This window comes from Lepidochelys kempii, chromosome 25 (assembly GCF_965140265.1).
Source record: "Lepidochelys kempii isolate rLepKem1 chromosome 25, rLepKem1.hap2, whole genome shotgun sequence".
In the NCBI taxonomy this organism is placed as follows: domain Eukaryota; kingdom Metazoa; phylum Chordata; order Testudines; family Cheloniidae; genus Lepidochelys; species Lepidochelys kempii.
Window position 1 is genome coordinate 15,464,728 of NC_133280.1, and position 21,818 is coordinate 15,486,545.

Consider the following 21,818-nt stretch of genomic DNA (forward strand, 5'->3'; position numbering starts at 1 on the left):
CAGACCTTTGGTCACTGCAGCCCCTCAAATATTCTGTTGCAGCTCAGCCTCTGGCTACTGTAATAGTCTGTGCTGAGCCTGCGCCCCCTGGAAAGCCGCTGAATGGGAGACGTATGTGATGGTTTTGTCCTCTAATGGCTGGAAGAGGATGCAATAATAACAACAGCAGCTGAGCCCAAGTGGTAGAACTGTCTTTAGGAAGTCCAAAGGACTTTGGATAAAGCTCTAGGTAAGCCCACGTTCACTGTAAGCTGATGTGTTCTTGTGAGCGACGCTAGAAAGAAAATGCCATTCAAGCCAGGGCTATAAATTCCACCCTCCCCAGCCCACCCCATCCAAAAAAAGCCATTGGTCCAAAAGGGAATCCATTTAATTCTGGAATGTTCCGACCTTTTTGTGGTGCAAGATGGTTTTAAAAAAACACTGTGAGCTGCTCTCCTGATGACTTTTTCATATTGTTTACTTTTGTAACCCTTCTCTGTGGACCAGGAGCCAGAAATGACGTCCACCCCTAGTCCAGCATCAGAGACTAAGAACTTCAGAGGAAGGAATGCAACTTCATAAATAGCAAACCACAGACACTAATGGGGAGCAGAGGCAAACCTGCACATTAACAGATTCCTTGCAAGAGAAGCCCACACATCCTCACCTCTCTGGGATTCAAGAATGATTTCGACTCTAGCCTTCATTTTTCTCCTAAGCCTCTGTTGTCCTTTTGCATCAAGTCAGACGACAACTGTAGGAGGTAAGTGGGTTTTAATTACCTCTATGTGCATGGACCTTCTCTGCAAACACAGCATGCAGCAGAGCAGTGAGAAAGCAGATGACTCGTCAACCATGGCTGGTGATACCTGAATTCCATTTTTCTCAATTGTAGCTTCGTATAAAACCTTGCGCCAATCGTTTTAAACGTTCCAGTCCTAGGCTGTATTTTTTCCCCTCTGTTTAACGATGTTTTAACAAATTAAATCTCTTCCCCTTTGGCAGCTGGAACTGACCAAATTTTTGTTATTTTGCAAATAGAATAACGTGCCCATGGCAAGTCATCTTTGTTTTGCAAATGACCTGTTTGATGCAGGATGTTCTGTGGCAGCTACCTGGGATTTCTGTATGCTTTGCATACACGCAACACCGGGAAACCCTATTGTCTAGGCTAGGAATTCAGCCCCTTGTGGAATGCATGGCAATGCTTCGTTTCTTGAGCAGTATGTTTGGGATTGTTGCTCAACTCATGAGGAATCTGTGATTCCCATGTCAAGCAAAGAGAGAACTAAAAGAGCAAGTTCTAAAGGGCAAAATGTGTTTGTAAAGAGTGCGAGGGAGCTCAGGAACATGGACTCCAAAATAAAGGGTATGTCTGCAAGCGCTCAGAGTCCCTGGGGGATCCCATTTGGGCACCTGGTTCTTTGTGGTGTGTGTCTTTAGTTCTTTTAATATGCAATCTTTTACATTCATTTTAAAACAGTATCATGCTACTAGGGTCAGACAAACCTGTTCAGATAAAATGGAACCTTCAGCCAGAACTCTCACGAAATATTTTTGTGAAGTCAGAAAACATCTGACCACCCTCCACTCCCTACCCTCAATAAACTGAGAAAAGCAGGTTTCATTTGGTATTTGACTTAGACACTCTTGTGGTGTTTGTCGGTTCGTTTCCTAGACATAATTGTGCTGGAGAGGTTACAAATATTCACCTGAACTTTGAGATACTTATCAGAGCCAACCCTCCAGCCATTCAAGTTTATTCATCACAGAACATACAATGTGCTGTATGGGGTCAACTACATGGGCCTCCAAGTCTGATATCCCGCCAGTGGTGTTGGCAGATACCTCAGGCTTCAGAGGAGGATGACAGTCCCTTCTCCCATAATGCACCTGACCAATTATTCAGTGTTGTGTGTGGATAGGAAGTATCCTTACTGCTCCCTGTGCGAGGAACTGTGGGATCAGGTTGGTTAGAAATGCCTTAGGGAGAGAAGAGAAAAGAAAGAGGGGTGGTCTCCCTTTTGGGGTCAGGAGGACAGCAGCACAGCTGATCCATCTGTTGTGGCTTTTACAGAGATATTAAGTGCGCTGTTCCCCACTGGAGAATAGATGAGCTTTGCTGCATGCCTCAAAGACTACCCACATTTAGGTTCTAGCATCCAGAACCAGAGCGTTTTTTAAGCATCATTGATTTCAATGGACGTTAGAAGCTTAAATACCTTTTGCAGAGCTAGACCTAGAGACCAAGTTGTGAGGAACTGAAAGCCTGAGCCAAGGACCCCTCCCTGAAAACCCAGGGGCTAGTGACAGGACATTTTATTTGCTTAAGTGACCCTGGAGCTTACAGCTGCTATGGGACTGTATGAGGATAGAGGCAGCCTCTATGGCAGACAAGGCCCAAACCACTCAAGACTTCAAAGGTTAAAACAAATGCCTTGAATTTCGTTGCAAAACTGACTGGGAGCCAATGCAGGTTGTCATGTTCTGTATTAGCTGCAATTTCCAAATGGTCTTCAGGCGAAATCCCGCGTAGCGTGTGCAAGGGATGTCACCTCACAGAGACAAATGCATGGACAATTGTGCTGTGATAGAAATCATGCGACACCCCCCCGCCGCCAATCAGTATCCAGGATTATAAACTAGACAGACTCTCTTGCTCAGCATGACAGGGGATTCGAATGAGCTAGCCTCTGGGGGTTAGTTCATTCAGCTGGAATGTTCCATTGTTACGAGCAGGACCACCAAATATTTCAAAGAGGAGCTAAATCAGAATTCAGAGAATGGTCCATCGTAGTTGGTTTTGACAGTGGTGACCTAGGAATTGTTTTGCACCCCTCTGTTCAAACTCCCCTGAGCTGCAGTTCCTGCAGGCGCGTGCTCTCTCTCTGCAGGCGGGCAGCCGTCCCTTGCACATCCCCAAAACCACAGCAGGGCAATTCTATGCCAGGGGGATCTGCTGCTGTCCACTCGTGGGCAGGCGAAACTGCCCGGTAAAGCTCCCTTAAAGCAGTGGATGAAGAGCCTCCTGGATCTTAGGACCAGGGTGGCCGTGCCCCCCCGTGCAGCAGCTCTTCTTTCTATGCATGGGCGCAGCCTTAGGGCCAGCTGATGTTCGGGGCTGCGTCTCATAGAATCCTCCACAGCCTTGGGCTGTGAACTTCCTTCTGCCCGGTCAGCAGCGTACCCGTCCTGTGTGCAACCAGCATCAAACCTGCCACACGAACTGTTAGCCCCACAGCCAGCGCATAAGCTGGCCTGGCAGTTTAGCAGTGGGGCTAAGTGTCATTTTGGGTGAGTGATGAATCTTGGCAGGTTACCCAGATGTCACCCTCACCCTCCCTGGAGCAACTGAGTGGGGGGAGAGAGACGGGGAGGTCTGTCACCCATCTTGCATTTCCTGCTCATGTCACAACGTGCCCAGTAAATGCATTATAGAAGTCGATGGTTAACCCTTGAGGAAAAGGGGTCTGGTTAGTGACTTTGGGGTGAAATGAAGACAGGTTCCTCCTAGGTTTTAATGTTGATCATGTCACAAGGTACTCCCTCTTGATAAAGGATTTGTGATAAAGTTCCTGCACTCTCGTCTCTGACTCAGCGCTGTTGAAGTCCAATGTAATCTTCCTTCTGTAGCGTTCAACTCCTTATTACTCTCAACAGCAGCCTCCTAGCCACAGACTGGGGAGGGGATCCTCGCTAGTAGGTTGTATTTGGAGAGGCGTAACAATTAAAAATCAGTAAACACAATACATAGGTGAGCAGACTATTTGGCATGTTCCATTCTTGATGCTCCTGTTTTCAATAGGAGATGATGTCGGGCGCCAGATGCTCACAGAGATGAGAGAAACTAACCTGGCACTGAAGGAAGTCAGAGATTTGCTGAAACAGCAGGTACGTGAGAAAGTGGTCCAGTTGTCTCTCTCACTGCCAGAGGGACCAGGGAGGCAGCTGCCTCACATGCTGACCTGTCGAACAGGGAGATCACAATGGTATTCTCATCCCATGGAAGGGTAGGATCCCCAGGTGACCCTCACACCTAGCTCTGAGCATCCCTGAATTCTGGGATAATTTGGATTCAAATTTCCATGCAAACTCTGCTGCTTAGGCCCTCATCTACCGAAAACTAACACAAATGACTAATTATTTTTGGAAATGAATAGACAGACAGACTGGACATATATTACTGGAGTAACGTGTGGCAGGGCCAGTAGAAAGTCATTTTTTCCTTGGTTTTGTGGGCTTATGAAGTCAACAGCAGAGGCCAGGCTGGAAGAGAGAGGAGCCCATTCAGACACCAGCAGGTCCAGGAAACAGAAGTCACATGGGATGGGAACAAGCCTGGTATTCACTGTCTCGATTTCCTCCTGTTGCTTTAATCCTCGCAGGGGTGACTTTAGATCTTGCTCTGTTTTACCAAGGAGGGGGCAGTTTGTCTGGTCAGCTCCTTTTCTAACTCAGCAGAAAGGTTCCATTCTCCCTCTCTCAACTCTGTTCATGGAGGGCAGCAGCCTCTGCCTGCCAGATAATTGGAATGGCAGCCAGGCCCCTGTGCCAGTGCAAACTGGCCGGCCTCTAATCTGCAAAACCATCTGTTGTACTGAGTTACTCTCACATTTCAGGCTGTTGCATAAATATCCAGTGTTTGCTAGGAATCAGGTCAGACATGGCTCCTGGTAGCCTGGGGTGGTGCTTTCCAACATTCCCTTCAAGCTGAGCCTTGCTTCTCCACACAGGGTTTGTTATTTATTCTCCCCCCGCCTTTGCCATGGATTCATTCTCAAACAGTGTCTGGACTCTGAAAAAGACTCTCTCCAATGAAGGACTCACGCACATCACTAGAGAGCTACGGTGGAAGCTTACACAGATGTGCTGTTCATTTCTTTAAGTTTCTCTAGTACCTTATTTTCCACAATTCAGCATTTCACATCTCAGTACTGAGGGCAATAACAGGTTAGCCACGCAGCCCAAATCCGCAGCACCAAGCAAACCTCGATGAATTAGAAGTGGTGCTGGAGAGCAGCACTCTGATCCTGACCCAAACTCCCTCACTGGCTGGAATGCTTTGGCGTGGGGATTTGGGTTTGGTGCTACATCTGTCTTAGATTAAATTATTCTAAACACATGATATAAAGATTACTGTAGCCCCAGGATAATGCTGGATGGAGGAAGAGTCTGGTGTAAAATGACTCTGCCCTTGTACATAGGAGCTGTGGGTGAGGTATGAACAGGTGCTTCTGTGTGGGCACAATCCTGATCTATGGTGATGAGAACACAAGGTCTGTGGGGCACTGGAGAGAGGCCAGGGGAGGTCGCTTTTCAGTCTGACTTCTCCCCTTCCCGCAGTTAGGCAGGGCTGCTCCCTACAATGTTATGGAACCATAGAAATGGGAGCTGGAAAAGACCTATGAAGTCATCTAGACAATTCCCCAGTCACTGCACATTGTACACTAGGCTCCTAGGCAGTCAGGGTCTGCCACTCCTATTTTTAAAGGTGTCTATGCTGGCTGCAAAGTCTTGCTGAAAAACACCTTAGCTAATGCATTTTCCTAGTTGCAATGGGGCCCCAGATAAAAGGTATGTCTTGACTAGAACCTAACTGGTGTCCCCAGATCCAGACTAAAGCCTTGGGCTGCTCCTGTCCTTGCTATCCGCTTTATCTGGGTTATAAGCAGGCTCTCTGGCTTGGTTGTAGCTTTAGGAGAGCTGGGGTCATGGAGAGAGCTGAAACGCTTGGTTCTGCATGTGCCGTGAAACTGACCTACATCGTTGCCTGTGCCAGGCCAACACCCTTTACTCACTGAAGGGACAGCCTGTCTCCACCCCCGCGGCTGCAGATTATCAATTGGCTGAAGCAGGACTCAAGGAGGGATTTTTTTCATGACACAGTTGATCTTCCCCCACCCCCTCTTTGGATTAAAGAAACTGGCTAGGTGGTGGCTTCTGCCAGCTGCTTGGCTTTCCTCCTCCCACACTGTTGAAAACCCAGCAGGTTGCTCAGTGAGTTGGGGCTCCCTGGAGTAAGTGCCTTTTGGAGGGGAGGGGAAGGACTGAGCCTACGTCTCAGAGCTGCTGTGTACAATCTGTGGCACCTGCAATGCGGGGCAGGCTGTCTGATCTCCCTGTATTTCCCACCTGTCTAAAACCCAGAGGCCCTTGTCTAGTGGCCCATGTGTGACACTAACTCATTCCTTACTGGCCCTGGCTTTCCCTTTCACTCTGCGGGCAGCCCCTCTGGCTCAAGGGGGAGGTACAGCTGTAGGGAATGGCCTGGGGCAGCTCAGTGCTAGGAGGGAGAGGCCCAGCAACTTACATGAGTATTAAAGCCCCTGGAGAAATTAAATAGGTCTCTCCCCTGGCATTTGGATTCTCTGCCCCGGCCCATGATAAGCTCATCTCGGCAGCAAGGGGGGGCCTGCCTCCTCTCGGCTTGGGGTGTGTGAGCAGTGCAGAGGGCAGGGAGATAAAGCGGTCTCAGTCTGCACAAGGCCCACAACTCAGGGTTTGGTGCAAGACTAAGCCCCTTGTAAACAAAGGCATGCGATTCCTTTCTGGCACTGAAAATCCTCAGTGCAAGTGAACTGAAGGGGAGTGGAAGCTGCCTTCTGGCTAACTGGTGGCTCTTGTTTCCTTTCTAGATTAAGGAGATCACGTTCCTGAAAAACACAGTCATGGAGTGTGATGCCTGTGGTGAGTTGCTCTGTTAAATGCCCCAAGCCCAATTGCTCACTGCTGCCTCCTACCTTTGTCTAAACAAGCAACAGACCACCCCTAGCACAGCTCCATCAAGGGGTCGGTTTGTTCACATTCACTAGAAGTGCCATCGGATAATCCTCAGACTTGGCATTGCCCCTCTTCCAAGCACTCCGTAACCGTTAATTAAGCTTCATGACCCACTCCTGGGAGGCAGCTGAGGATAATTATCCCTATTTCATAGCTGGGGAAAGTGAAGCAACTTGACCCCAGGAAGTCAGTGTTGGAGCTGGGGTTAGAACTTGGGTACTTCTGGATCCCAGCCCTGTGCTCAGGTCTTTGTCCTAGGGTGTCACCTCCTTAGCAATCGCAGGCGGAACAATTAGCAGGGACTGGGAGCCACGCACCTACATAAGCCTCTTTCCTTCTGAGCCACAGGCCTTGCCTAGCCATGCACAGGCCCTAGGTAAAACACTTTGTGGACAATTGTAGTTTAGAGTGGCTCAGACATGTTCCTAGTCAACATAAGCTGAACCGCTGCTCTTAGCCTAAACTCAGTGTGTCCACACAGCCTTTTGCATCTGTTTGGAAACCATGCCTCAAGTTAAACCTGTGCAATGCTGCATGGAGGTGAGCCCAGAGTCCTATTGATCTCCTGCTGCCTCAGGAATAGCCGATTAGTCCATACAACCCCCACCTCTTTGTATCCTAAACTGTTGATAAACTCTGTTCCATAACAGCCCTCCACTGGGCCACGCTGCACCGTTCAGGGCAATCATTTAGTTTTTCAGGTGCACACAGCCTCCTGTCGCCTAATAACCCCACCTCAGGCATGTTCTAATCGCCTAGGAATGCACCGCGACGGGTCTGCTAGTTAGAGTTGGCCACTCTTGAGCTGTGAATGAAATGGAACGTTACTCTGTGCCATTCCTTCCAAGCCACTTCTTCCCCGTCCGAGCAAGGAAACAATCACAACATTTTGCACATCAGTTACTGTCTGCTCCTCACTAAGTGACTTTCTGGACTGAGATTTACTTCCAGTGTATTTGGGTTTAGGAGCGCACAGTTCAGGGAGATGCTCCGTTATTTGCCAGCACATCTAAAGAACAGAGCAGTAACTGGTTCCACATTTCTGCAGGAAAAGAGATTAGCCACAGCCTCTGGGACCCACCATACAGAATCACATTCATCCACAGCAGTTGCTTTAATAAGTTGCTCATAAAACTGTCTTGAACTTTCTTCCTCTCACTTGATCTGTCTTCCCTGCTTATTACTCTGGTTTACAAAGAGGTTGGGGAAAGACAGTTTCTTGGCATTCCTGGCTATCCTTCGAGCTGTCAGGGCCTTGAAAGAGAGCCCTTTATAGCACCCGTGCAGCTCTAAGCCGCACCTTCAGGGCAGACTGGGTAACAGTCCTCCCATGGGAAAACCTTGGAGTTTCTGAAATTGACGCTCATCTTAGAGTCCCACCAGCCCTCCCTTCTGGGGCCAGTTCTAGACCCTCTGCTATCTGGGGAGTCTGGGTAATGGGTGTGATGGTTAGGCAAGCAGGATTGAGAAGGATGGGAATGTCATTAATGTACCAGATGGGGAATCAAGATTCCAGGCTGTATTTCTCACAGAGTCAGAGGCCTCAGATAAGTAACTTCTCTGTGCCTCAATTTCCCCAGCTGCAAAATAGGAACACGACTGTTTTCCCTCCCAGGGTAGTGAGAGATCATTCACTATCTGTGACCCTCTAGGAGACCTTCCCCTAGAAGGCATGCTGTAAGTGTAACGTATGATAGGTGCTGGCTGTAGTAGCTCTATTCCTAACATGTCTTCTATTCTCCAGGCATGAACACCGGGGCAACTGGCCCAAGGATCACCATAACACAATTTCCCAGATGTTTGTCAAACCCTTGTTTCCCTGGAGTTACCTGCACAGAGACTGGCTCTGGCTTCCGCTGTGGACCCTGCCCCCTGGGCTTCACAGGCAACGGGACCCACTGCACAGACATTAATGAGGTCAGAGATCTTCTGTAATGAGTCACTGGACATTACAAAAACCTGTGGCTAACTCCTCTCTAGAGCAGAGTAGGACTTTCTCACATTAGCCTTGTGGTCATTAATAGAGGTCACACAGTTAAACTTCCCTGCCCAATGCAACAAACCAATGCCCTCCGTACTTTAACTGGAGTGGAATGCATGTCTCATGTATTAAAACTCCCTTCTTCTTGCTCCATCCAAGAAGTCTTTAAAGGCCTGGTGTCTCTTTCTAAAAGTGATTCAATGGCTCAAACAGGAGGCATGGGCCCAACGCAAAAACGATCAGGTGAGGCTTGCTGGCCTGTGATGTGTACGTCAGACTAGATGATCATAATGGATCCTCTTCTGGCCCTCTGCACTTAACAGAGGACAAACTGTACTGTAGACAGGGCTGGATTCTGTGGACACCACACACAGTGAAACCTGCACACAGTAAACCAGTCTCAGGCTTTCCAATCCGTCTCTGCAGTTTAAGCTCAGTTTCTACAAGGCAAATGATTTTTTCCCCCTGATTCTTTAGGGGGTCACTTACTAAAGACAGGTTTTCCTTCCTTTGTACAGCTGGAATTTCATTCAGTTGCTGAGGTTTGTTGGATGGCAACAGGTTTCTTTGTTTAATGATACTGGGGAGATAATGCACAAGGCTTAAATTAAAACGGTGGGAAAAGATTAAGCAATTTATAATCTTTGGGGCTGGAGGTCCTGTTGAATGCTAATGTCTCCTTCTGAGACGGGCAATTACATCACCGTGCTGTGAATAAACCCTGACCCCTCAAAACCAGCGTGACAAATTATACGGTACTTTGGACTCAGAGACGCTGCCAAGAAGAAGTCATGAAGTGTAAGTTAGTGCCCTGCCTGGGAAACAGATGGCACCTTGGAAATTAACAGGAAGGAATCTTGTCAGTTGATTTGCTTTCCTTGTCTGCGCCCCAGACAGCTTGGGAGAGCAGAGTAGAGGGGGAGCTGCACTTTCCCCTGGCACAGAAATCCAAATATCCCCATTCACTTGTGCCTGCATCGTGGGGCCAGGGTCAGACTGTAGGAATGGCTGGTTTATAATCGCAACTAGCAACTCAGCAGGAACTCTCCTTCTTGCCTACAGTGCAGCATGAATCCCTGCTTCCCAAGAGTCAACTGCGTTAACACTGCCCCTGGCTTCCATTGTGACCCCTGTCCCACGGGCTATACTGGGCCAGCACCCGAAGGGGTTGGGCTAGCATTCGCCAGAGCTAACAAACAGGTACATCCGTCCCCCTCATCCCATCCCCAAAAGCCACTTTAAGTGAGGTGGCTGCCTTCTACTGAAGTGTGACTCACCCTCCCGCTTCCTCCTTCCCGGACAGGTTTGTACAGACATCAACGAGTGTGAGACAGACAGCGCCAGGGCTTGTGTCCCAAACTCCATCTGCATCAACACACGGGTAACTAGCACCAGCTGGCCTGGGCCTGTGCCCTAGATCCCTTGCAGCGTCTCCTTTCCATTGGGACGGAGCAGTCGCACCGGCCGAATGGGGGTTCAAGCAGTTTTCCCAGCACCCACGTTACTTCTTGTTGCTTCTCTGGCAGGGATCCTACAAGTGCGGGTCTTGTAAGCCTGGCTTTGTTGGGGACCAGATTGTTGGGTGCCGGAGTCAGACAGAGAGACGCTGTCCCAACGGGCAACTCAGTCCGTGCCATGAGAAAGCTCGCTGCATTGTTGAACGTGATGGGACCATCTCATGTGTGGTGAGAACCAAACCACCCTTTGCTTAGAGAGCAGGGCCTTCAGGGGGTGCCTGTTTTCCCTTCACATCCATTCTGATTTTCTAAGTGTTCACGGGTTCCTGCGTCTATCACTGACCCCCTACCGGCTGGCACGTGCCACCAGTTCAAGTCTGCATTTGTTCCTTCTCCCAGCTGAGCTGAGAGAGTAACTTCTCCGTTAGCACTCCACATAGCAGCCTGTTGCTTTTGGAGAAGATGCTGCCTACGTGCAGTGAGCTGATGCTTCCAGGTCTCTGTGTGTCCACAGCCCCTGAGTGTTACACTGGCACCGAAGGGGGGTGAGCCCTGTTCAGACTGGGAGCTAAGGTCCAGTGAACACACTGGTGCCAGGGCGAGCCCAGGGCTGAGGCATCCAATCCCCCAGGATTTCTGAGACCGAGTGCAGCCCGTGGGATGCAGCCCTGCAGCCTGGATGCGTGTGCTCAGTAGAGCAGGTCTCACTGCGCCCTCACTCCCCACATCTGCTGTCTCGCAGTGTATTGTCGGGTGGGCCGGGAACGGCTACGTCTGCGGGAGGGACACAGACATCGATGGATTCCCGGATGAGAAGCTGCGCTGCACAGACCAAAAATGCCGCAAGGTAAGAGACTGAGCAGAGCAAGAGGCCAGCACCAGAGAGCTCATAATGCAGCCCAGCTCCGCATTCCCACCCCATGGAACCACTGTCCCTTAAGCCCCGCAGGCTTGTCGCTTGCAGCAGCCCCTGGGACTGGCTCAGGAGTGACGGACTCCCAGGGCAGGCTCGCCCAGGCTTTCGCGGTTAGAAAAGGCGGGGGGGCGCGGAAGGGGGGGGTTCCACAATACGCCAACAGCTCAAGGTACTTCACTGCGGCTCTTCTGTCAGGATAACTGCGTGACCGTCCCCAACTCTGGCCAAGAGGACGCGGACAGGGATGGCATCGGCGACGCGTGTGATGACGACGCTGATGGAGATGGGATATTAAATGCCGAGGTTTGGACTCTCTAATGCTTAGCCCCAAGCCATGCCAGCACATACCCACCGGCCCCAGGGAAATGACAGCTCCCAGCAGGAGCTGCAGCCTCCACCCTGGGACACAGGGTGCAGCTCTGCTAGGCAAAGCTTAGGCAGCCCTATGGTACCTGAAGCAAAGGGGGCTTTCTGGGGTGAGGGCTTCAGATGTGCCCGAAGGAGCCACTGTTCTGTCCAGTGCTGACAGGAGGCTTTGCTCCTCTCGTGAAACGATCAAGGCAGGAAGGGGTGGGTGTGGAGGAAGAGGGAGAGAGGCTGCGACTGGTTGAAATCATGCTTCTCTGAGGAAGTGGCAGGGATGGGTGTGTCCCAGCTTTTCAGCATTAGTCCTGGGCAAAGGCTGGTACCGGCTGAACATACACCGCTCCTGGGCTTTGAGACACTGCCTGGAATCACTGGTGCCAAGGCTGGGGTCAGATCGTTCAGAGTAGGTCTGCCCTGTGACCCCTTTCTGTACCTTCCCCATTGCTGGGCGCAGCTTCATCGCGGCTCCCTTCCCTTCACCTCACAGGACAACTGCGTCCTTGTGCGCAATGCAGACCAGCGCAACACAGACAAGGACAGCTTCGGCGACGCCTGTGACAACTGCCGGCACGTGAAGAACAACGACCAGCAGGACAGCGACAGCGACGGGAAGGGAGACGCGTGTGACGATGACATAGATGGAGACAGTAAGAGCTGGGGGGTGGGGACACAGACCCCCAAGAGCTGACAATGATATTAGTACCACACCCAAATGAGAGCAGCGGTGCCTCGAGCTGGCCCCAGCGCCTTGCCCACAGCCTGAGTCACGTTGGGCAGAAACCAGATACTGGAGACAGGTGGCCTAAAGCTCTGCAGGAAAAGCACTGATTTCTGATTGGCTAAAGCACTTATAACCACTGTGTCCTTGGGCAGCGATGCGCTCCCACCAAGAGCCTTCACAGTTCATGAGAGGCCACAACACACGCGATCTTCACACTGGCCCTAGAACCCGACTCCCCAAATCAGAGCTGCTGCAGCTTCCATGCAGAAATGAAGCCGCTGGGCAAACTGAGCGGCCCGCAGCCCAGGCCGCTCCGTGGATGAAGGCCTGCTGAGTGCTCCACTACCAGGCTGATGAGGGAACACTGAGGGAGTTAAAGCAGCCAGTGTCAGGGCCGGGTCCTGGAAGAGGTTTGCTTGTCTATACGACATCACCAGATACCGTGCATTTACCCCCAGCCCAGCTTCCTAGAGCCAGAAACCACAACTGCCTCAGGCCTGGGAGAGACGAAATTCCTTTACAGACTATTCTGCAGAGTCGCTACAACTAAGGAATCTCACTGGCGCGATTCACTGGTGGAGGAGCTCATGGCATTGTGATAAGAAGTGACGTCAGAGAGGTTGCTGATTATATTGTCTGTCCTGTCTCAGACCTCTGGAAGATGCTGTCGGAGTTTTCCAAGTCTAACAGCCAATGCATAGTAAATAAGCCAAGGCTAATACATAAAATCTGCTTTAGAGCAGTTTGGGAAAACACTGACAACTTTGGTCTAAACCCTCTGCAGCTGGTTACTCCTGGACAGATAAGATGCTGACTTTTTGCAGCTCTGTCACTCTCTGTGAGGAATGCAGGTTTGAGAACAGTTCCTCTCTCAGGCCTGCATGGTACAGAGGTGTCCAGGAATGATAACATGGGTGAGATACTGAATGAATGTACACGGGATTCTCTCCCTGTCAGGGGTTTGCCAACTTCTCCATCACCATGAACTGTCTTGTGGAAACTTTCCCTCCCATTCACGATTCTATAACATCCCTGTGGCAATTACAGATTTTTATGCAGTGTGATGACAGGCCACTCAGCCAGCTGATCCTCTAGACCTGCAGCCCAGTGTGGCTCCTGTTCTGTTGTTGAAGAGGAAGTGAAGCTGGCTGCCTCCATTCCAGGTGCTTTTAATGGCCTACAGGCTCTTCTTTGTAATGGGAAGCCTGGACACTCATAGAAGCAGCTGTTAACAAGGAGAGCTAACACCCTGTGTCCAGCACCCTAAGCCACAGTCTGGGAACTACCAGTCCCTGGGGATTTTCTAATAGTTCTTATACATAGTTTTCCCTCCCACTAAACACCCTTCCTTCCTCACCCCTCAAATACCAGCTGGGTATCTGGAGGACACAGGAAAGGTTTAGCTCTCACCTAGGTCACAGAGGGGATATGGGCACTAAGGAGAATCCCGTGTCATGGATGGGCTGCTGTAACTTCTGGATTAGTGTTCACTGCTTGGAAAATGAGTTTCCCACCCGTAGAGCTGCATAGGGGCAAAATCTAGCGTAGACAAAGCCCAGTTTGGTGAATGCAGCAACCAGCTGTGGGCACTGCTTTGGCCTTTGATAGACATAGCTGCCCTCTGTAGGCAACTTGTGGTATTGATGGCCAAAACTCAAGTCTAGTACATTTCACACCTCTAGTGCAAAAAGCTCAACCAGTCAAGGTTCTCCTTTGGCCTCTGGCTCCCATCAGGCTGTGTTTACCCTACCAAAATCTTGTTATCTTTTTGCCTCTGTAGTTAGTAAGGTTATACCGTGCGGACCAAACTAATTTATGTTTACAGGCATGTGCTTCTGAACCATTAAAGGGCTCAAAATCACGTGGCCTCTGGTCTTCTGATTTCAGTCGCTGGGGATGAGTCAGCCCCAGAGAAGAGCCTTTGAGGCACTGAAACGCCAGTGAACATAAATACATGAAATACACACACAGGGTGCATGAAGAACAAGAAATGGCTACATGAACAAGTGGGGGCAGTTCCAGCTTCCTGCCCTCTCTAACATAGCCAAGCTTGCTGCATATGCTCACGTGGCAATGCTGGTTTAAAGGGCCCTGTGTTTGTGGCTTACAGAGATCAAAAATGTGGTGGACAACTGTAAAAAAACCCCCAACCCTGATCAGAAAGACAGCGATGGGGACGGAGTGGGGGACGTGTGTGACAGCTGCCCCACCATCAGTAACCCAGACCAGGCAAGTAAACGCCACTCCGGCTTGAGCTCTCTCCACCTCCTTCTCTTCTTTCCACTGGGCGTGGCAGCATGGATGCCACCCCCACTGCCCAGCCCTGGGCTGCCTTGCTGGTAACTTGACAAGATTGAGAGCTGCTATTTGCAAGTGACAATCTCTACAGAAGTGCAGCCTGTAGAGACCACAGCTCCCAGCATGCAATGGGCCTGAGTGAGCAGCAGCTTTGTATCCTAGGATACTACTCTCCATGACTGCTGGGGGGAGACATGTTCCCGTTCACATGGAGCACCACAGGAGAAACTGCTTCCTCCGTGGGGCTCTCTTCACCTCATCAGCTCGAAGTATCAGTTGAGAGGGGCAGGTTCTTATAGGCCCAAGCAGTCTCAGTTCTTCCTTGGGATCTAAATCTTCAGTCCAGCTAGGCCAAGTTTAAGCTGATTGTTAATGTTTTGTTTTACCAGAAAGATGCTGACCATGACCTTGTGGGGGACCTGTGTGACACCAACCAGGACCGGTGAGAACCAGCTGCACCTAGGCTTGTTTATGCCACACAGAATCCAGGAGGCAGGAGTGTTTGGGGAACAAGTAACAGCTGGCCCTGAGGCAACTATTGGTCTATTGAAGACATGTCCAGCTTGAGTGAATTTAAAAATCATGGCTAAAGTCACAGGTTAGATTTTTTTGGCTGGTGAAACCACCAGCTGCCACTTTCCTGCTGTCAGGCAGGATCCAAACTCACCTGATAGGTGGGTGCGTTTGTGTTATTGTAAAACACACACACGTGTTGCAGGCGTCTTGCTGTTGCGTTTGGGGCAAAGTTCATGTGCCCCTGTTGCGCCCTTCAGTATCCACTGGTCTTGCCCGATGTTCCAATATCACCTTGTCTGACGTTCTCTCTGCCAGAGACGGGGACGGCCACCAGGACTCCCAGGATAACTGCCCCTCAGTGCCCAATAGCTCCCAGCTGGACACGGACCACGACGGGATTGGAGATGAATGTGATGACGACGATGACAATGATGGGATTCCGGATCTAAGACCTCCTGGCCCTGACAACTGCCGGCTAGTCCCCAACCCTGGCCAAGACGACTCAGACAGTAAGGGGAACACGTGTCACACTAGCCCTGCCCCTTCTTGCTTTCAGTCACATGGGAGCCAGTTTAAAGAACATTTAGGAGACCTGACTTCCTTTTCTTGGGTGTAGTGACTGACCCAGGTATCACCCAGGTGCCCAGTACCCATCAGTGGGGTCCATGGATGGGAGCCAGCATGCTCCTGACTGTCCAAGAAGCACTCACAGTTTAGAACATTTCAAAGGGGTTAAAAGGTGTGAATTCCTTCCCCATCCCCCACACCATTATCAGCACTGTGACTGGGAGGGCGAACCAGCCCCAGGTGAGGGTTCCTACAAAACCGTCTCAAGAGAATGCCAGCTGTACATGGAGACTCGGCCCCAGCAGGGCACCTACCTGGGATGGTGGTTGTATTCATTCAGATGGACTACATGGGCCAAAGGCGTTACCAGAATCTAGTCACTCAACCAGGCTAAACAGGTCTGGGGTTTGCTAGAGAAACATCCGGCTGCTTAGCACCGTGGTACAAACGCTATTACAAATCCTGTTAATCTTTAATAAAAGACACAAAGAGAAGTGGGACAGGTTAAAGTATTTGAAATGTAAAGTATAAATCAGGTTTTTGTGTTAACAACAGCCCTTGTTCTCTTTCCCTGGCGAGAGTTTTTCGAAGGACCACCCTCCTTGTCTCTCAGTTTCTTAGATCGTACTAAAAGATGGTAATAATGTCCTTTTAGTGAAAAACAGGAAGTTAGTTGAGTTGGGCTGGAGCTGCTGTTAAAGTCTGATCCTGTTTCCTAAAAGACAAAAAAAGATGAAGGCACCCAAAGGAGAGAAAAGAGCAGCAAAGAAAAAACACAACTTCTGGCTCTGGCATTGACTTTCACTTGCAGCCTCAGTGCTGGAAAAACACAGGCCCAGCCCATGGTCTGATCAACTGCTCTGAGACCTGGCAAACTTGTACCAGCATTGGGCTGTTTAGGGAAGGGCTTTTAGTTGACCTCTGGTCGCAGGCTTATAGCAGTGTTGGCCAGCTAAGCTAGACTCTTACCAGACAGAATAAAGGAGAAGAAATAAAGGTAGGGAAGGAGACAGTGTCACCTCCCAGCTGGTGTTCAGGAGTCTGCCAGAACGAGGGGTGGTGGTGATGTCATCTGGTTCCCTCTCTGGTCTAGTCAGGTCAGGACGTGGCTCAGGATTAGGATGAAGGTGGTCCAGGGTCCCCAGAGACAGTGGGGGCGGCAGCCACAAGTGAAGCTTGTCCCTTCCTCTTCTTTCAGTCCGTGTAGCAGTAGCCTCCTGTTCATCTGTATTCCCCCTGCCCAAGTTTTAAGGGCCCCCACCAGGGAACGATGGCTGGAACAGCTGAGCCCCGCAGGATTTTGTCCACCAATAAGGACCAATTTCTGACCCATCAATTTTGATTCATTGTTTTTTTTTTTTCAATCTCACACTGTTCTTGTTTACCAGGAATGATTTTAAGACTGCGCTCGAGTTGTATCAGGAGGTCTTTTTGTAGGGACTAATTCAGTCTGTCTCGCTCTTGTGCCTTCTCCCCTCAACATTTGTTGTTCTGGGTTACTGTGACATTTAATGACCTTTCACTGGGTAAATCTATAGGCCTAGTTATCACAGCATAGATACAACCACCCTAAAACCGATAGTGCCGAGAGCCAAGTGGGTGGGAGGAGATGGTGCTACCAGAGAAGGGGAGGCTTAGTGTACTTCACCCTCCCCCCTCCGCAGGTGATGGTGTGGGGGATCTCTGTGAAGATGACTTTGACAAGGACCAGGTGATTGACAGAATCGACGTGTGCCCAGAGAATGCAGAGGTGACTCTGACAGACTTCAGGGCTTTCCAGACAGTCGTGTTGGACCCTGAGGGCGACGCACAGATTGACCCTAACTGGATTGTCCTCAATCAGGTAGGAGATGGCTTCGGACCTAGTGCGAGGGGCACTAGGAATTAGTGAGCGATGATGCAGCCACATGGCTTAGCAGAATCCACTGACTTAGCGCCGCAAACCCCAACGTTCTTCCATTGGCTGGTTGTGGGAGTGGGAGGAGAATGACCTGCAAAGCTGAGCCTGGGCCCCGTCCTTTGCCCAGTTGTGCTGTCACTAGGGAGAGCCAGAAGAACCAGAGAGATGGCTCAGGTTACAGAGACATGGCTGGACGGGTGGTACCAGCCTGCCCGAGGTTCTCTGCAGTGAATAGCCAAATCTCTCCCTTACCTCCCACCCCAAAGGGTTGGGAGGTAAAAGCACGTTTTAAATCGGCACCAGATTTTCACAGATGACTGGAATGAACTCTTGTTGAGTGGGATTTTGCTATCTCCTCCTTGGAGAGGGAAGCACATTTGCACCTCTTTGCCCCAAGTCCAAGTGACAATGATAAAGTTTTCAACTCCAGATGGTAATGAGTTAACACTTACATTTCACAGGGCATGGAAATTGTCCAGACCATGAACAGCGATCCTGGCCTGGCAGTGGGTAAGACAATCGGCTCTCTGGCCTAGCAGGGCGTTATTAATAGGTGTAATTCCTCTTTCCAGCACAATTTTCAAAGAGCATTTTGGAGATTGTTTTAGTGAGTCAGCCAAATTCCCTCCTTTGGAGGAAAGAAATTCTTGTCTTGAACATTCTGGCTCTGTAATAAGCTATCTGGGTGCAATAAAATAAGGGATTTTTCTTAGCAACACCCAGAACAGGAGAAGTTTCTGTCCAACTTCCATGTTATCCAATCTAGACACTTGGGCAGGAGGCTCGGTTCAACAAGACATGGGTCTGGTTTTGATCGGCTATTAGGACCTAATGCTAGGAGAGTAGAGGGAGAGACCATGTTTATATGGGTCTCTGGATTAAGCCCATGAAGGGAAGGCCTGGATCCCAACAGGATGGTTGAGGTTCTAGGGGGGACTGGGCTGTTTTGTTTCTTGTCTCATGGGCGGTGATTATTTCTCCCCCTTTCCTACCGGTTGAGGTTACACTGCATTCAACGGGGTGGATTTTGAGGGCACTTTCCACGTGAACACTGCCACAGATGACGATTACGCAGGCTTTATCTTCGGCTACCAGGACAGCTCCAGTTTCTACGTGGTGATGTGGAAGCAGATGGAGCAGACGTACTGGCAGGCAAACCCCTTCCGCGCAGTAGCAGAGCCTGGAATTCAGCTGAAGGTAAGACCAGAAGAGAAACACCAAGGGGGCTTCAGAGAGCCCTGCTCCTGTCCTCCCGTAGTCTTACCATGGGCATGTGACGGGGGCAGCAGCATAAGACCAAGCACCTTATGTGGGGGAAAGGGAGGACTTCCTAGCTTTGCTATCACTCTGGCCAGAGCTGCTCTTTATGAACAGAAGGTATGTACATGTGATAAACAGTAGCACTAGCTTCCTCGAGTGTTCTTACTACATGACCACTCCTCCCTCAGGCAGTGAAATCTAAAACAGGGCCAGGAGAATATCTCCGTAATTCCCTTTGGCACACTGGAGACACTACAGACCAGGTCAAACTGCTATGGAAAGACCCCAGGAATTCCGGCTGGAAGGATAAGACCTCGTATCGTTGGTTCCTACAGCACCGGCCTCAAGTTGGATACATCAGGTAAGGAGTGGGGCTTGCTCTGTTCCTTGTGCAAGGAGAGGGGGTCAACCTAAAAACTGCACTAAGCACCATTTAAGAAAGGGGGAACCCACTGCTAAACTCAACTCCTGTTTAAAGTCAAATACCGTGCCCCTCTCCTTACTCAGCGTGTCTAGGAGATGAAGGGGAATACTCCCTCCTCTGGAAAGGGAAACCCCTTTCAATAGGGCTAGGCCTCTTAAGATACATCATCCCCTTCCAGAGCTCGCTTCTATGAAGGCCCTGAAATGGTAGCTGACAGCGGAGTCATCCTTGATACAGCCATGCGAGGGGGTCGTCTGGGGGTCTTCTGCTTCTCCCAGGAGAACATTATCTGGTCCAATCTGCGTTACCGCTGCAATGGTGAGTTGTTCCCTGTGCTGACACTTTGGGGACTAGCCTCTTGCTCCCGTAAGCAGGAGCGTTGCTGCCAGCTGTCACAGGAACACAATACAGTCGTGCTGCCTGCTCAGAGATTAAGCACCACAACTTGCATTTTTCCCTAAAAGGTACCTAAGTACAGCAGCCCGTGGGGCGGGAAGATGGAATTTACCTGCCTGACATTCCCCCATGCAATGTATGGCCCCACTCCTTGTTCCCCCCAAGGGACAGCTGCACGTCACTGATGGACAGAGATTCATCTCTCGTGATTTGTGTAACTGAGCTGGTGCAGCATTTATGGGATCCCATGTGAATGAAATGGGTTGATTAGAGAGGGGTTGTCTTGTCCGTTACTAAAATGCATCCAGCTCTTGAGTGAAATCAGTCAGCAATTCTTCTCTAGCAGCACTGTTCAAGAGAGGAAGTCAAGAGTTCAATGCCCATTAAACTGCAGGGACCTTAGGGAGTTGGAATGCAGTCACTGCTTCTGAGACTGGCAATACCCGACACTTGGTCAAGATATGAATTTGGGTTTTCAGACAAAAGACTATTACTACTAAACGTTGATCCCTTTGAATCATGCTTGGCTTTTCTTGAGGTTCCTGGCTCCTCTTTCCTGTCTCATCACTTAGGTCTCGTTGGATTCCTGTTTGCACACAACAGGGTTGTGGGTGTGTTTATTTCATGTTACTGGTTTACTCTGCTTCTCATTTGCAATCTTGATGCTAATCTACACCAACTTCAATTTCATCCCCTCCAGATACCATTCCTGAAGATTATGAAACATTCCGAACTCAGCTGGACCAGCCCACGGCTTAAATGTTTGTCCATCAAAATTTGCTTTAAAAAAGTACTCAGCTATCCACTACTGCAGCTCTGATATACTGTATAAAGAACTATGTAATGTACCACTGCACTCTGTACAGCAGCAGGTGTCACTGACTATCTGGCATCTTTTCTACAACAGCAAATCTCTTTAACTGCTATGAAAGTCTATTGGAATTGCAGAGATTTTAGGTGCTGAAAGGAGATTCATAAATGAAGTGTGAATAGAAGCCAAAAATGAGGACTGCGTGGTTAACACGAGTCTTCCACACAGCCTGGAGACAGATGTGCTGAGACGCTCCCTGCTGTGGCTGGACCTGTTTAAGTATCTGTCCTCTGCTTAGTGGCTCTGAAGCCTTAAAAGATTTTTACATCGCCTCCTGTTAGATCGAGTCCCATTACAGGTGCAGGCCAGGAAATGTCCGTTTGAAAAGCACACATACATTAGAGATGGGCAGGATGTTTGAGTTACTCGTAGAACACGAAAGGCACTTTAAGAGGGCACCTTAGTTCTGGAATAATTTGGATAATAAACACCACTCTAATAGACAAGTACTTTTTCATGATCATTGACATGTTTAAATCTCCTTTACGGACTGGCTGCAGCAGGTGGGAGAAGCAGTCGGATTTACTTTGTTATGTAGCATCTAGGGACTCCCCAAGAATGTGCTGTGCACTCTAGAGTAAGACATACCCTACCCCAAATCTCAATTCACAGGACAGATTTTTCTTCTGGGTTTAGGTAGGAGGGAAGAAGCTAAATGGATCCTACAGGTGAGAAGAGGGTGAGAGGAGCCCAAGGGTGTCGAAACTGAAGTAAAGAGACTGCAGGAAGTTCTCACTGTCCAGAGGTCCCTGCTTTGGCTGCTCCTACAGGCTGGAGTCTCTGGCTGGTTCCCTGCTGCAGCTGGCCACATGGTGATGGTGCCCTGGCCCAGTCCTGGGTTTGTAAAAATAACTCAAGCTGTTCCTGTCTCTTCTCCAGCCGGTCTGGTATGATACGTTTACAGCAGCTGAACAGCTCCTAGATGATAAAGGGGTGGCTTCTGCTCTCCAGAGGTGAAAGTCATGCTTAATTGTATGGGAGAGTTCAGCTGAGGTGAGCCTAAAGAGGAACAACTCCAGGCTCCAAGCACAATAAAACTGTCAAAATATTAGCACAGGGCCCCTCCCACCCAGAGCTTTATCATTTAAGAGACTTCTTCCCCTAGGCTCTTCTTAACATCTTAGAGTTTACTTACCACATTCTTCCGCTCCACCACATGTGGGAGGTGTAGCTATTTTCAGAGGTAGGTAAGCAAGCCTGAGCCATAAGAGCACTTCCCAAACACTTAGACTAGTGACAAGGAAACAAAGTACTGAACACTGCAGGATATAACCTTTCCCTCTCAGGATAATTCATCAGGCTGAATTTGCCAAGTGCATTCATCTTGGAATGCCCCTTTGAATGGCTTTTCCTTTTCTGAAGGAGGGGATTAGAGCAAAGACT

General features: G+C 49.7%; 2 protein-coding genes across 2 annotated transcripts in view; one reads left to right on the plus strand and one right to left on the minus strand.

The window, feature by feature from the left end:
* Positions 1-21,818, minus strand: part of CRTC1 (CREB regulated transcription coactivator 1) — a 134,653-nt gene that overhangs the window by 24,413 nt on the left and 88,422 nt on the right. The gene's annotated exons all lie outside the window — the stretch shown is intronic.
* COMP (cartilage oligomeric matrix protein) lies at positions 510-20,927 on the plus strand. Its single transcript, XM_073324070.1, has 19 exons — positions 510-745; positions 3,788-3,873; positions 6,618-6,669; positions 8,507-8,679; positions 9,806-9,943; positions 10,047-10,124; positions 10,270-10,428; positions 10,943-11,047; positions 11,312-11,419; positions 11,970-12,129; positions 14,314-14,432; positions 14,891-14,943; positions 15,333-15,526; positions 17,249-17,427; positions 17,946-17,994; positions 18,485-18,681; positions 18,933-19,105; positions 19,347-19,486; positions 20,265-20,927. The coding sequence occupies exons 1-19, from the start codon at positions 667-669 to the stop codon at positions 20,321-20,323; spliced, it is 2,301 nt and encodes a 766-aa protein (XP_073180171.1). The 5' UTR covers positions 510-666; the 3' UTR covers positions 20,324-20,927.